This window comes from Acaromyces ingoldii (assembly GCF_003144295.1).
Source record: "Acaromyces ingoldii strain MCA 4198 unplaced genomic scaffold FA10scaffold_1, whole genome shotgun sequence".
Classification (NCBI taxonomy): Eukaryota; Fungi; Basidiomycota; class Exobasidiomycetes; order Exobasidiales; family Cryptobasidiaceae; genus Acaromyces; species Acaromyces ingoldii.
The window spans coordinates 1809615-1822885 of record NW_020290247.1 but is presented as its reverse complement, the minus strand read 5'-3'; the positions used below and the strand labels follow the sequence as shown (position 1 = coordinate 1822885).

Genomic DNA, 13271 nt, shown 5'->3' with positions numbered 1-13271 from the left:
AAGGACCAACGGAAGCCGAATAACGAAATCATAATTTCGACTGGTCAGAAAGACGCTGACGCCGGTGGTGATGCCAAACCAGCCAATGACCAGGGCAAGAAGGAGCAGTGGCCGCCCAAAATTGACCCCGGAAAGGATGCGACTCCACCGCAAAATAAAGAGTGACCCAGACGGAAAACAGAAGCCCGCGGAGCCAAAGGAGCAAGCGCCTGTCGAGACACCACCGCCATCGAAAGGGCTCTCTGAGGCCGATCTTGCTAAAGGTGCCGCAGGTGGGGGCGACGAGAAGAAATTAACTGGCCAAGGTGACGATAAGGGAGGCAAGCCCGCAGATCCCCAGACGGCCGGGAATTCGTCGATCACAACAAATTCGACTCAGTCTGGCCGAAAATTCGATCTCGAGCCTGTCAAGACAGATGAGGTCATCAATGCGCATAAAGGGGATGTCGTCGCATATGTCACCGACGGCGATAAGAAAGACAACAAACCCGATCAATCGACCACGAAGAACGGCGACGATGGAAAACAGCAGCAGCAGCGAAAGAGAAGCACAGACGATGGAGAGTCGGTCTGGTATCCTAGGGCAACCAGACAGAGGCGCAATCTTCGGGAGGCCAGAGCGGCATTGAGCGAAGAGATGATGCAAAGATCAGAGGGGACTCCCTATCCGAAGAACCCTAAGCTAGGTATGTGTTGATATCATTCTCTGGGCTTCAAATACTGACTGTGTCACGGCAGCTCCCTCAAACATGTTCCGCAGGCGTCTAGCACTGTTCTCTAGGGAAGAACCATGCACTGAATGTCGACCTGGAAGGGTGAAGAGGTACGAACCTGTCACTGCTATGTATGGGGGCGCAGGCGCTATCGTCCGTCGATCACTACGGGTCGAAAAGCGGAGCACAGGCAGATCCCCTTTGGATGATGGTGTTTCAGAGAAAAATTTGCTCTCAAGAAGAGATGCAATTCTTTCGACAAGATCGTTCACTCCTCGACCACCAGCGCTGCTACCTCTTCTCAGTTGGAAGAGGCGAAGAAGCGAGGATGATCTGCAAGCGTACGGGGCGAAGGCCAAGCGGAACAATCAGCCCATCAGTTATTATAAGCTTCCCGACAGCGAGGTCGGTTCTTAAGGCGCTGTCAATGTACAATCCTGTTGTCTCACTATTTGTAGGGGTCATCCAGCTTTGTGCCTTTTCTTTCGAAGGTGTTATCAAAAAGTGGTCAGTGCGCGTCTGAGCTCTATTTCCCACGTGGTTCGCAAAGCGAGCCAGTCTAGGAGCAGAGACGCGTGCATTGCTGAGCGCTCCAACCCTCACCACCCTCCCCGTCCTTTGCCGTCGTCATCGCCACCGCATCCATCTGGCTGACACAGTCGTACACCCCATCACCCGCTCATTTAGACCGTACTAACCACCTCGATACAAGCGCTCGTCATTGAGGATGCGTTCCAAGTTTAAGGATGAGCACCCTTTCGGTGAGAATCAGGTCCCACACGCAGACCAGAGGGGGGGAGACTTGCGAGATAGCATGTGCAGGCGCGCGCGCGCGGTCTCTCTCTTTCTCTCCTCTCCTGGCCTCAAAGTCCTCGTTGATGTCAAAGTTGTACTGACGACGGAGCGCATGTCACAGAGAAGCGCAAGGCTGAGGCTGAGCGGATTCGGCTCAAGTACCCAGACAGGATCCCGGTGAGCGACAAGGACCTAGATCCTCTCTCCGGCGCAGGTGGATTGCTGACCCCGTCGCGTATCAACAGGTCATCTGTGAGAAGGCGGACCGAACCGACATCCCCACGATTGACAAGAAGAAGTACCTTGTCCCTTCGGTGAGCTCCTTGCAACTCATCCTCTGAAAGCAATACTTTATGAGACTAAAATTGGGCGGCCTTCTTCGTCCCACAGGACCTCACTGTAGGACAATTTGTCTATGTGATCCGCAAGCGCATCAAGCTGGCGCCCGAAAAGGCCATCTTCATCTTCGTGGACGAGGTCCTGCCCGCCACAGCGGCGCTCATGAGCGCCATCTACGAGGAGCACAAGGACGAAGACGGCTTCCTCTACGTCAGCTATTCGGGCGAGAACACGTTTGGGTCCGACAACTGAACCGGCTTTCTACGAGCGCCCACAGCAGCTACTATTTTCTCTTCTCTGGTCCCGCACCTCTTTTCCCATGCCTCGTCTTGATCTCTGGACTTGGTCTACCTCTGACTCTCTTGCGCCTTGTAAATTACCAGCCCGTCCTCTCTCTCTCAACATGACGATCTTTTTCCTCTCTCTCGGTCTGCTCTCTCCAGAACATTGCCTCGGTAATGTTAATTAAAAATGTGTTACGCTACATGATTGTTCATTCGTGAGAATATGAGTTGTCTAGACGAGGGCAGCGCCCACGGCAATGGCAGCAACGCTCAGGACGACGGCGAGGACATGCGTCGAAAGCGGGCGAGAAGCGCTGTTGGAACCCGAGCCGCTGCTCGACTTGGACGTGGCAGTCGCGGACCCAGCGAGGTTCTGAATGCTGGCGCTGACACTGCTGGCAGCCTGCGAGACGCTGGCAGCAGCGACCGAGGTCGTGGGCACGGCGCTGACGCTCTTCGACGAGCCGGCCTTGGCCTCGTTGTCGTTTGCTTGGAGGAAAAAGGTGGCGGCGACAATGGGGCCGGGCTTGGCCTGCTCGACATAGTCAGAGAGCGAAAAGTCAATGACGATGTTCTTGTCCGGCGTCGTCAGGCTCGCCGGCGGGTTGAAGTCGGACGGCTGACGGAAGATGAGGGTGGCGTAGCGGTGGGTGCCCGAGCCGAGCGGGGGAGCAGTTGCGAACCAGCCGGCGACGTTCTTGCCAGAAGACACGTCGAGGGTGCCGTCGCTGCCGACGGGCACGTCGTTGACGAGAAAGTGGCGCACGACCTTCTTGTCGACGGGCTCGACGGGCGCGCCGGGGTCGAGGGTGAGGACAGTGTACTTTGTCGACGAGTTGAAGCGCGACTGTGCCGAGTCGGGGATCGTGAGCTTGAGCGTAGGTGCCGTCGAGGTCGTGCCGACGCTGAGCGTCGTTCCCGGCTGGTCCACTGAACCGTTTTTGAACGTCTCGGTGAGCGCGGCCTCGAGGCTGAGGTACTCTTGCTTGATCGGGTTGGGGATGAGCTTGGCCGCGCTGAGCGAGAGCTGCGCCAGCGCAATCTGACTGTCGGCAGAAGACGATGACTGGGCGCTCACCGACGCAGCGAGAGCCGTGACGGCGCAAAGGAGTGACTTGCTGAAGAGCATTATTGTAGAGGTGCGGGAGTGATGGAAGGGAGTGTGTGAGAAAAGGAGAGTGTGTAAAACAAGGAGCTGATGCGTGTTGATGAGGTGTTGGAAGAAAAGGGGACCCTTTAGAATAAGACTGCTTTACAAGCCAGTAGAAATGTTAGTGTCTCTATAGAACGTTCGCTTTCCAAAATAGCACACCCAGGAACTCCAACGCGCGCTATGCATGAGTGCGGCGAATCGCGCACGCCGAAGAATTCAAACACAATTTAGGTGAGAATTGGCCATAACGCAAAGGGGCCAGCCAGAGAGAATCAAGACGCCTGCCGAATGAGGACCGGCTCGTTGATACCGAGATGTTCGGTCACGAATTGACGACAGGACGACTGCGCTGTGACGAGTCTGCCTCCTCGATAAATCAGTCAGAAGCCGGCAACATTGGCCTGTACTGCCTTGTCTGCCCAGGACTAAGACTTCTCATTCGAATGGCACCAATGATTGGTGAAATGGACTCTCACAGACCCAAGGGCTTGGCGTTCGACGAAGAAAGGGCAGTGGAAACAAAAGAGGCGATTGCTGTATGGCTTAAGTCGGTTGTGCGCATAAAAATGGAAAAGATGAAAAGAGGTCCCTCTTTGCTCTCGCGTACAAAGAAGCCCCTAGCGCATGCACGCGCGGGGAGAGCTAGCAGTTGTAGGGAGCGAGAAAGATGAAGGGCGCGGGATTGCGAAGAAGAAAAGGATGGAAAGAAAACTGGGGTACCTTGCGTCCCAGCCACAGCAACGCCAATGATGAAGACGAGGTAGGATGGTGATGGAGGTTGCGACCATGCGCCAGACGAGACAATGATGGATCACATTCGATCCTATATGGGGGGACTGTAGACTTCTGCCGCTGTAATATTATGTCGTGCCCATGCCTTTCCGAAAATAAATTAATCGTCGGTGCGGTAGAAGTTTGGGAAATTTAGGAAAGTTGCCGATCGCATTTCACTTTCCTTTTGCTAGTGTATTAGTTGTGGGTGAGAGGAGGTAGGGTCATTCTCATCCTCACCACCAACACCATCTCCTCCCCTTCCTGACCGCGCCGGATCCCCTCTTGTCTCCGTTCAGTCGCAGACACGAGCCCGTCGCTACTCTGTTACACACTCGTTGAACTACTCTCTTTTCTCCCCCCTCTTTTCCCCCTTTCGTTCACCTTCACATTTCGGTCGTTTTGGCGCCCCCGCCCTTCGACTTGCTCTTCTCTCCACACTCTCTTCCTCACCCCACCCTCCTTCACAAAGCACTTTAGACATGCGGACCAGCACTTTCTTTTCGTTTCTCGTCGCAGCTTCCCTCTCGGTCGCTGCGCCTGTGCCCAAGGCAGATGTAGCCGTCGAGCAACTCGGCTCGAGGGCCACGCTGCCGGACATCATCAACGTCAACGTCAAGAACCTGTACCCCGAAGACGGTGTCTATGACTGGGACCGTCAGATCTACTACCAGTCGAACCTCTGGAAGGGCCTTATCTCGACGTGGAAGCGCACCGACTCGTCGCACTTCAACGTCAAGATTGACGGTGTCTCTTCGTCGGGCGACGGATCCCAGCAGATGGCTGGCCTCTCCCTCGACAACATCCGCGGCGCCTCGAAGCTCTACGCCGTCGCCAAGCCCGCTGATGCCTTCCGCTTCGACGCCGTGCACGACCAGGGCCCCTGCTCCTTCCACTCGTTCTCCCTTCCCCTGTCGGCCAACAGCAAGCCGCTCTGGTCCGTCGACCTGCGTCCCGTCCAGGCCGCCTTCCAAGCAAAGTACGGCAAGCGTCCCTATGGCAACGTTGCCTCTGCCCAGGACAAGAGTGGCAACTCGTACGTCATCTTTGCCCTCGGTGCCCCCGCCATCGCCAAGGTGTCCGCCGACGGAAAGACGGTCGAGCCATGGTTCCTGGAGAATGGCAACGGCGGCCAGCGGCCCGGCTACACGGGCGTGACGTACCTGCCCGACATTGACGCCATCGTCGCCTTTGGCGGCCCGCGGCCCCTCACCCTCTTCCGCTTCTCCGACGCCACCCCCACGGCGCACGCCGTCACGGTGCGCGGCAGCTTTGGCAGCCTCGACGGCACGGAAAAGATCAAGACGGTGCCCTCGCAGAACAACTCTGGCTACCGCCTCGTCGGTGCAAAGGCTCCGCAGATCTACAGCTTTGCATCCACCGATGGCTGGAACAGCGTCACGTTCAAGACGTTTACCCGAAACGAGTTCAACTCCAACAGCCTCACCAGCATCGTCGAGGGCAAGAACGGTGGCCAGTCGGGCATCTTTGGCACGGGCGCCTACTTTGGCGAGGGCGCCCACGGCGGAAGGACGACGTTCCCCGCCTACCGCATTGACAACTCGCTCCTCAACTAAAGTGTCGGTCTGCCTTCTCATCAGTGCGCTGCTAGTAAGGCGCCCCCGCCTCTGCAAAGGAGGAAGTCACGGAACACTGAGTAGCTTCATTCCCCCCTTTCTCTCTATCTCTCTCGTTTGCAAAGCAGGACAATCAGCCATCTCAATCATACTCTCTTACTCCATCATCTCAATCTTTCTCCTTGCTCTTGATCCAACCTCTCTCTCACCACCATCTTGCCCGCGTGGCGTGACTGCACCCTGACGCTGATCGCGGCGTGCACAAAAAAGCAGAAAAGACAACACAAGATCGACATTTGAGGAATAGACCAGAGAGATTAAGAGACATCAACAACGTAAGAAGGGAAAAGCGTGGGACGTGACAACAAAAGGAAAGAGACAGTAGAGGGAGAGCAAGAGAAGAAAACATCTATGCAGAAAGCTGTTGTTGTTGCGATTGTTGTTGTTGTTGTTGTTGATGATGATGAGGATGCTGGTCGAACTGATGATGAGGTGGTTGAGCCTGTTCTTGTTGTTGAAGCCATTGCTGCTGGTAAGTTCCCTCGGCAGACGCCGAAGCGCTGCGGTTGCCGCCGGGTAGGCCCTCGCGCATGTGCTGCAGAAGCTCGACAATGTCCAGCGGGCAGTTGGGTGGCAGAGGGTAGCGACCTTCCTCGTTTCGCAGCAACGCAAACATCGTCACGAGCAAGCCCCAAGGGTGGGGGCGGTTGACAATGACACGTTCCACCAGAACCCGCAAGATGGCCTCACGGACCTCTTCATGCCGCTCAAACAGGTTGAGGATCAACGACGAGTAGTAGGCCGTGTGCTTGCTGGGAACACGGAGCTGGTTGCAGACAGCGCCCACGGTCAAGTACCGCCCCTCGGGGTCAAGGCTCGTCAGAAGTCCCTCGATGACCTGGAAGCCCGCGTCCGAAGTGCGTCCCTGCTGCTCCATTGACTTGACGCCCGAGTACAGGACGATGGCGTTGAGCAAGGGAGTGTTGTACTCGCCCTGCGTTACGACGGCATCCTGAAGCGTAGACAGGAACGACGTTGGGCCGCCCTCGGCAAGGTAGGCATCCAAGGCAGCCTTGAAGTCGTCAGGCTGCTGCGCAATGACACCGGTGAAGTCGGAGAGGATGATGGGCGACTCGTCCCCATGAGGCAGCTCCTCAATCTTGAGACGAGGCGTAAAGGCATCGGGAAGACCCGCCACACCGAACTGCTCTCGCGGGTAGGAGCTCAGAATGAGGTTCCTGAGTTGGATGCACGATGTCGGTATCAGGTCGCACAGGCTGGCGTGGAAGGAGCTGAGGAACTCGGGGAAGTCGTGTAGCAGCACGAGGAGAATCCTCAATGTGCCCATGTACAGGTTCCGTGACGTCTCGCGGAGCTCGGCTGTTCGTAGGAAAGGCATGAGGAAGCGCAGAAGCGAACCAAAGAGGCGGTGGTATGCCGCCCATCCTTCAGAGCGTCCCTCTTCCCAGAGCCCGTCAACCAGGCCGCTCGCAAGCAATTTGGGCATGAAGAGGCGATGCGAGATGAGCGTCATCCACGAGAAGGTGAAGCCGGGGAAGAACGAGGGCTGGAGCGTATTGAGGGTGTTGCCGACGGCCAAGAGCGACTGCAGGTACGTCGTTTGCAAGCTCGGCTCAGCCTGGTGCAGATCATGGAGCAGGCTCGAAAAGAAGCGGAAGAAGGGCTTCTGCTGGAAGTGGGGACCAAGCTCTTCGTGCGACTGCGCCAGGACCAAGACGACAATCGAAAGAACCTTCGTCAAATAGTGCACCTTGGCCTGCTCGTTATTGGTTCCCGTCGGATCGGCGTGGTACTTGATCATCAAGACGACGAGCTTGGAGAAGGCGTCGATTGGCACATAGATGCCCGTGGCGACCGATCCTCCGGCTGCCTTTTGCTTGATGTAGCTGTCGACGCCCACCTCGGTGCAAACGCGGAAGAACATTGACGAAATTTCCTCTCCTTTGAGGATACCCTGATCTTGCAGCTGCGTGACGAAATCGATGAAGGACTTCTCGGCATTGGGAGAGTGCTGGAAGAGGCGGACCCATTCTGCAAAGCAGTAGGCGAGCTGCTCACGCAAGGCAGAGTTGCCAATGTCCGTTTTGCTCTTGAGCTGACCGCCTTCGAGCTCCGAGAGGAACTGCGACGCCGAATCAGTCGCCTTCCCACGCTGAGCAGCCCGCGTGAGCGCGTCGATGGTGTTGCTGAGCTGGCTCTTTGTCGCGCATGCCGGCTCGCCAAGGCAAGCCAAGGCAAACTGGGATGCGAAATCAACGACGGTAGGCTTGAACTCTTTTACGACGATCTTGGCCAGCTGCACATCTTGCTCAACGATGTTGATGAGGCCCGCGCGAACGAGGCCGACAGTGACGGCGACATTGAACTTGCGTTCGTCCTCCGCATACACAAGCCAAGCCGTCACCTCCTTTGCAACTTTGACCGACACCTCACAGAGCCTTTCGAGGAGGATCACGTAGATCTCCCTCCCCAGGTCTGAGTCGGTCTTGTAAAGGAGCTGGACCACCTTTTGCGAGAAAGCCAGGGCGGTCTCATCACGCGACACCGATTGCGCCGCCAAGATGGGAACCTGACGAGCGACCAGGCGAATCTCGTGGTTGGGAGGTAACGTAGCCAATGTTTGGTCATGCTGCTCCTGGTGCTCCTGCTGCAGCAGCCGTTCCAGCTCGCTGATGCACTCGGTAAACTTGTCCAGGCTCTGCTGACGGCTCAACATCTGGCCTTCAAGGTGCGCCTGCTCGCCACCAGCACCGGCAACAGCCATGGCAGAAGGCGCACCTACTCCATAAGAAACCGCAGCGTCAGGCATATGGGCCAATGAGGGCGAGCCAGCGGCATTGGGGCCAACCAGTGCAGGTGCCGGCTCAGTCGTAGGCGAAGCCCGAGGAATCTTGTCGAACTCCTCGTAGACACGCATTTGCTGGGGCTGAAGTCCGTCAGGCTTGAGCCGAAGAAGGTCGGGCAGTGTTGCGGCGTACTGAGAGGTGGTGAGAGCGGCTGCATCCCAGTAATAGCCTCTTCCGCGCTGTCGATGCTCGCGACGAGAAGCGTAGGCATTGGCCAGGCCTTCGTCAATTTCCGGAATGGCCTTTGCCATAGCGACTCGCTCGACGACAGAGCAGGCCAGTTCGAGGTTGTCTCCAATGACGAGAAGCAAGGCTTGCTCGGGTAAGGTCTGTTCGGTGAAGCCGTTAGAGAGCAAAAGCTGCTTGGCGTTATTGAACATGCTCAACCGAAGAGGTTCCTTGCACGTCACGAGAGCCAAGCTGCCTGCTAAGCTCTGAGCCATCTGGTGGGCTGCTTTGCGCATCTTGTTCTCGTCGCTCTCCATCGAAAAGTCCTTGGTGATGAGCTCTCGTGCCGACACCGATGCGATCGTAACGGATCGCTCGACAACAGGCGCAATGATCTCGCGGATAGCGCGCTCGATTGCGCCACAGACAAGACGCTTGAGAGCGTTGTTGCTGGCAAAGATCGCGGCCTGAGGACTGAAGACGAGGTAGTGGGGCAAGCTTTGCAGCATCGAGTTCATGGTCTCCGCGACAGCCATCGAGGCGACCGCCGATGCATTACCGCCGCCAGCAGCATTGGTGGCGGCGCCCAAGCCTCCTGCACTGCCGGACCCGGCCAACAGAGCACCTTGAGGCCTCGATGCTGCAGCCCCTTGAGCGCCAGGGTATCCGCTTCCACCCATTGAGAGTCGCTCGAGGTCCTGAGCCAAGGCACCACCTCCGCCTTGCTGCTGCATGCCGCCGCGACCTTGAAGAATGGCGGCAGCTTGCTGTTGCGCTTGCACCTGCTGCTGTTGCTGCTGCTGCTGCTGAAGCTGTCTTTGTTGAGCCTGAAGCTGTTGTTGCTGTTGCTGCTGCTGTTGTTGCTGTACCTGCTGCATCTGGGCAGCCGCTAGCTCTTGGGGCCGCGTCCGAAGAATCGTCGTTGACTGGATATCCTTGAGATCAATATTGAGGCTCTTGCAAAGTACCTCGATCTCAAACTTGAGGTTTAGCTTGAGCTCAGCAAATTGATAAAGCTCGACGAGGAGCCGAAGGACGGCCAGCAGCCAAGGGTTGGGCGGCGAGAAGATGGTGGAGCGCGAGCACTGCTCCAAGACTTTGCATACAAAGGGAATCGCAACGATCAGGCGATTGCTGTCGTAACCCTGGATCAGGAGGTCCTTGAAGGCGATGTTGCGATGACGGATGGGCTTGTTGCGAGCCACCGTCAATCCTCCAAGCCAAGATCCTAGATTCTTGAGCAGAGTACGCTCTGTTGTAGACTGCACCGTCTTATCCGAGTTGAGGAGCATCTTGACCTTCGCGTATGTTTCGTGGAGGACGTGACGAAAGAGCGAGGAGGCGTTGATGCCGTCGAGGAACTGGGCATAGAGACCATGGTTGTTGGGCTCGATGCTGATACGCTGCAAGACAAGATACGAGGAGAACCAGTGGTAAAGCTCCGGCTTCAGAAGTTTGCGCGCATCGCCCAGCTTGGCATCGATGTTGCTCGGTGAGAGATTGTTGACAATGAAGAGGAGCTTGTCTGAAGTGTCTTCGTCGGGGTCTGATGGCTCCATTTCGTGATGCAAGGGATCGACGTTGATGGCCGTGAAGGGGACTTTAGGTTCCTCTCCGCGAGTAGCCACGATGCCGTTGACTTGCTGTTGGCCATTTCCGTTGGTCGCTCCATTACCCTGCATGGCATCCCTTACGACCCTTGCGATCTCAGGGTGTCCTTGTTGGGCAATCGGTAGCGACATAAGGGCCTGACCCAGCTGAGGCCATTCCGGCAGGCGCTCTTCGAAGCGAAGAAGTGCTTGCAGGCCAAATTGGAACATGTTGGAGTCGGGAGGGCTTCGTAGGGCGTCCAGAACATAGCGAATGGCGATTCCCAGAGGAATAAAATCAATGAGCTGGTGCTGAATGAGTGAGCCGAAGACAACGGCCGTCATGCCGAGCTCCTTCGGTGGGTAGTACATCTCAAAACACCGGTATTCGTCAAAGAGTGTGTGAACCATGCATGCAAAGATCTGTCGGTCCCGGGGGTCCTCCGACACCTTGGACCGCTGAAGCAGGCTGATGAGATCCTCGATGCTGATTTGACCCTCGTACATTTGCCGGTAGTATCCATCTGTCTCTTTATGGACGTCTTGTGGGAACGTGACGACTTGCAGGCCAGGCTCCTGTCCTTCGGTGCCAGGCGCAAGATTCATCAGACGAGGATGAAGCTGGAGACAGAGGTTGCGAACCACCTTGAAGAAGTCAATCTCCTCGGGCGTCATACTGTCGCCATTGGAACGCAGCACCCGCAAAAACAGGGCAACGCTCTGCACCGTGAGCGGCATCGATGTCGACTCGGCGTTGGGATCTGGCTTCGAGAGATCGTCCTTGATCTTTGAATCCAGAAACTCCAGAGCGGCCCTGATAAACTCGTTTCCGTTCCTTTGGATGTTGTCCTGCAGCCATTTCTCCAGGTTGAGGAAATCGCGCCTAGCGGCCAGAGCTGCCACCTCAAGAGAAAAGAAGAAGGGCCCAAGGTCGAGAACCGTATCGAGCACCTTGAGCTCCTGTGCCACATCCAGGACGCGGGCGACGTTCCTCGGATTCTCCTGATAGTAGTTGCGAAGCGCGTTGAGAAGAAAGTTGCGGTTGAGCTGCCAAATGCGGTAGAAAACGAGCTGGTGACTTGAGTGGCCGCCAAGGAACATGGCCAGCAGCTTCGTCACCAGCTCGTTGTGGATTGCGTTCCAGGGCCGCGGGACCTGGATGAGACCCATGAGGACTAAGTCGGCGTTGGCCTTGACGGCTTTTTCGAGAAGCGCAGCGACAGCCTGCCTGACGTCTCCCTCATCCCAATCGGCCACCTGAACCATTGTCTCAATGAGGTCGAGCGCGTTCCAAGTGCTGTCTTGGACATTTGCTGCCTGGCTCTTGACCGTGTTGTTGGCCGAGGCTACCTCGTCGACTGTGACGACACGGCGACCGGGCAACATGACAAAGGTGAAGAGCTCTGGCTCGACCGAGAGGAGGCCGTTGAGGATCTGGAGCTGTCGAATTCGGTGGGCCCAAGCGCCCCATAGACCGGAAATGGCCGTAAAGTGGCCGTCCTGGGGCGCAGCGAGGATTGCACGGGCGAAAGAGTCCCATCTGACATCGTGGGCGATGACGAGACCCTCTGGCTCGTCAAGGCTGTGAATGATACGGGCCCAGCTGACGAAGCGCGAAAATGTGGTGATGCCCTGGACCAGCATCGTCATGTCCGTCGGCGGCAGGCCACCGAGCTGATCACCCGGTGTGGAGAGGAGCCCGGCAAGAATCTCGGCTATCGCATCTTCCGAGGGAGCCGATGATTCTGTGAAGCCAAATCGAGCCAGAATGGCCCGCACCACTTCGGTGTTGACGACGCCGTTGGGACCGATGTCCATCAAAAGATCCGCAGTCGTCCTCGAAGGGTGCAGTCTGGATAGAAGTCAGTATGCGTGCTTGTAAGAACTAGAAGAAGAGTGTTCTCACCTCAAATTGGGAAGCGCATGATGCAGGATCTGCGTGAAGGCATCGGGTCCCACTCCATCGATGACAGCCTTCACCAGCGCCCGGCGGTGCAACCTCTCGAGAAGAGGTGTCTCTGCGGGCGCATCAGAAAGAAGCGTAACGAGAAAGGAGGATATTTGCGAGATGGACGGATCATTGCCGGGACTGCTTCCTCCCAAGCCTCGCAGGGCGTCTAGGGCTGAGTCCAGGACGGCCGAGCTTGAAGGTCCTCCATCAGGACCGTTGCCGGCACCGGGAGCATGGCCGTGGATCATCCTCACCGCCTGAGCGGCGAGGTCGGCCTTTTCCCTCGCGCGAGCCAGGTCGGCGGGTCTGTACGTCGGAGCTTTGCAGTGGGAGCCCGACTTCCCGAAAGTGATTCAGCAAATTCCAGTAAGCTGGCAAAGGCGTTGTTGAATTCACAATTGCTTTACGCAGTGTAAGCTTGTCATCGCTTCAGGCTGCTCGATGTATGTCCCGACTTACCCAAGTATCTCTTGGCGAAGCGTCAATGGATGCTACTTTTGCCTCTAATCCCCTGAAACGTTTGTCCTGTCGGTCTGTACAAGCACAAAGATCTTCGAGCCTAATGCGCCGAGACGAGAAACGCAGAGAGAGCAGCAGCCGGTCTACACTGTGCGACGCTCTGATGTCGTAAGAGAATAGCCTAGTGGCATGTTAGCAGAGGTCAGGTGTAAGAATGTGAGAAAAAGACTCACACAAAGAGAGAAGGAATGCTAAAGCTACAGGATGCACGAATCGAGAGGAAGCGATGAGGGTTCCAAAAGTAAGCGCGAGGCGTGTCTTGAGAAAGAAAACAGCGATGCAGAAAGTTGTCGGTGCTAGCCTCCTACACCATGAGATTGGCTGGCACTCTCCAGGTTCAGGTAGTGGCCAGAGTCGAAACCTTGATCGTCGGTCGCCCGACAAGGGCAAAGCGAATAATTGCCAGCACGCGTAGCTGATGTTTCTCCCAAAGAGGCTGGCCAGACGATTCTCATCCGCTGGTGTTGCTGTTGATGAGAGATCGCCTTGCCGCTAGGACTGGCTTCCAGAGCTGGCTAGACGCTGTCGAGCTTCGGAAGGGAGAG

The 13271-nt window shown here is 56.6% G+C and overlaps 4 protein-coding genes across 4 annotated transcripts; 2 read left to right on the top strand and 2 right to left on the bottom strand.

The window, feature by feature from the left end:
* Positions 1-1337: 1337 nt before the first annotated feature.
* Positions 1338-2233, top strand: FA10DRAFT_263984 (light chain 3). The gene is made up of 4 exons (XM_025520460.1): positions 1338-1474; positions 1630-1685; positions 1754-1822; positions 1899-2233. Exons 1-4 carry the CDS (start codon positions 1441-1443, stop codon positions 2097-2099), a joined length of 360 nt encoding a protein of 119 aa, XP_025380520.1. The 5' UTR covers positions 1338-1440; the 3' UTR covers positions 2100-2233.
* A 48-nt stretch (positions 2234-2281) lies between these two features.
* Positions 2282-3326, bottom strand: FA10DRAFT_263983 (PEBP-like protein). Its single transcript, XM_025520459.1, has one exon. It carries the CDS (start codon positions 3258-3260, stop codon positions 2364-2366), a length of 897 nt encoding a protein of 298 aa, XP_025380519.1. The 5' UTR covers positions 3261-3326; the 3' UTR covers positions 2282-2363.
* A 973-nt stretch (positions 3327-4299) lies between these two features.
* On the top strand, positions 4300-6019 carry FA10DRAFT_263982 (hypothetical protein). Its single transcript, XM_025520458.1, has one exon. It carries the CDS (start codon positions 4538-4540, stop codon positions 5630-5632), a length of 1095 nt encoding a protein of 364 aa, XP_025380518.1. The 5' UTR covers positions 4300-4537; the 3' UTR covers positions 5633-6019.
* Positions 5848-12706, bottom strand: FA10DRAFT_18863 (Not1-domain-containing protein). Its single transcript, XM_025518354.1, has 3 exons — positions 12667-12706; positions 12163-12608; positions 5848-12108 (listed from the first exon to the last, which is right to left on the bottom strand). Exons 2-3 carry the CDS (start codon positions 12453-12455, stop codon positions 6042-6044), a joined length of 6360 nt encoding a protein of 2119 aa, XP_025380517.1. The 5' UTR covers positions 12456-12608; positions 12667-12706; the 3' UTR covers positions 5848-6041.
* Between the last annotated feature and the right edge of the window lie 565 nt (positions 12707-13271).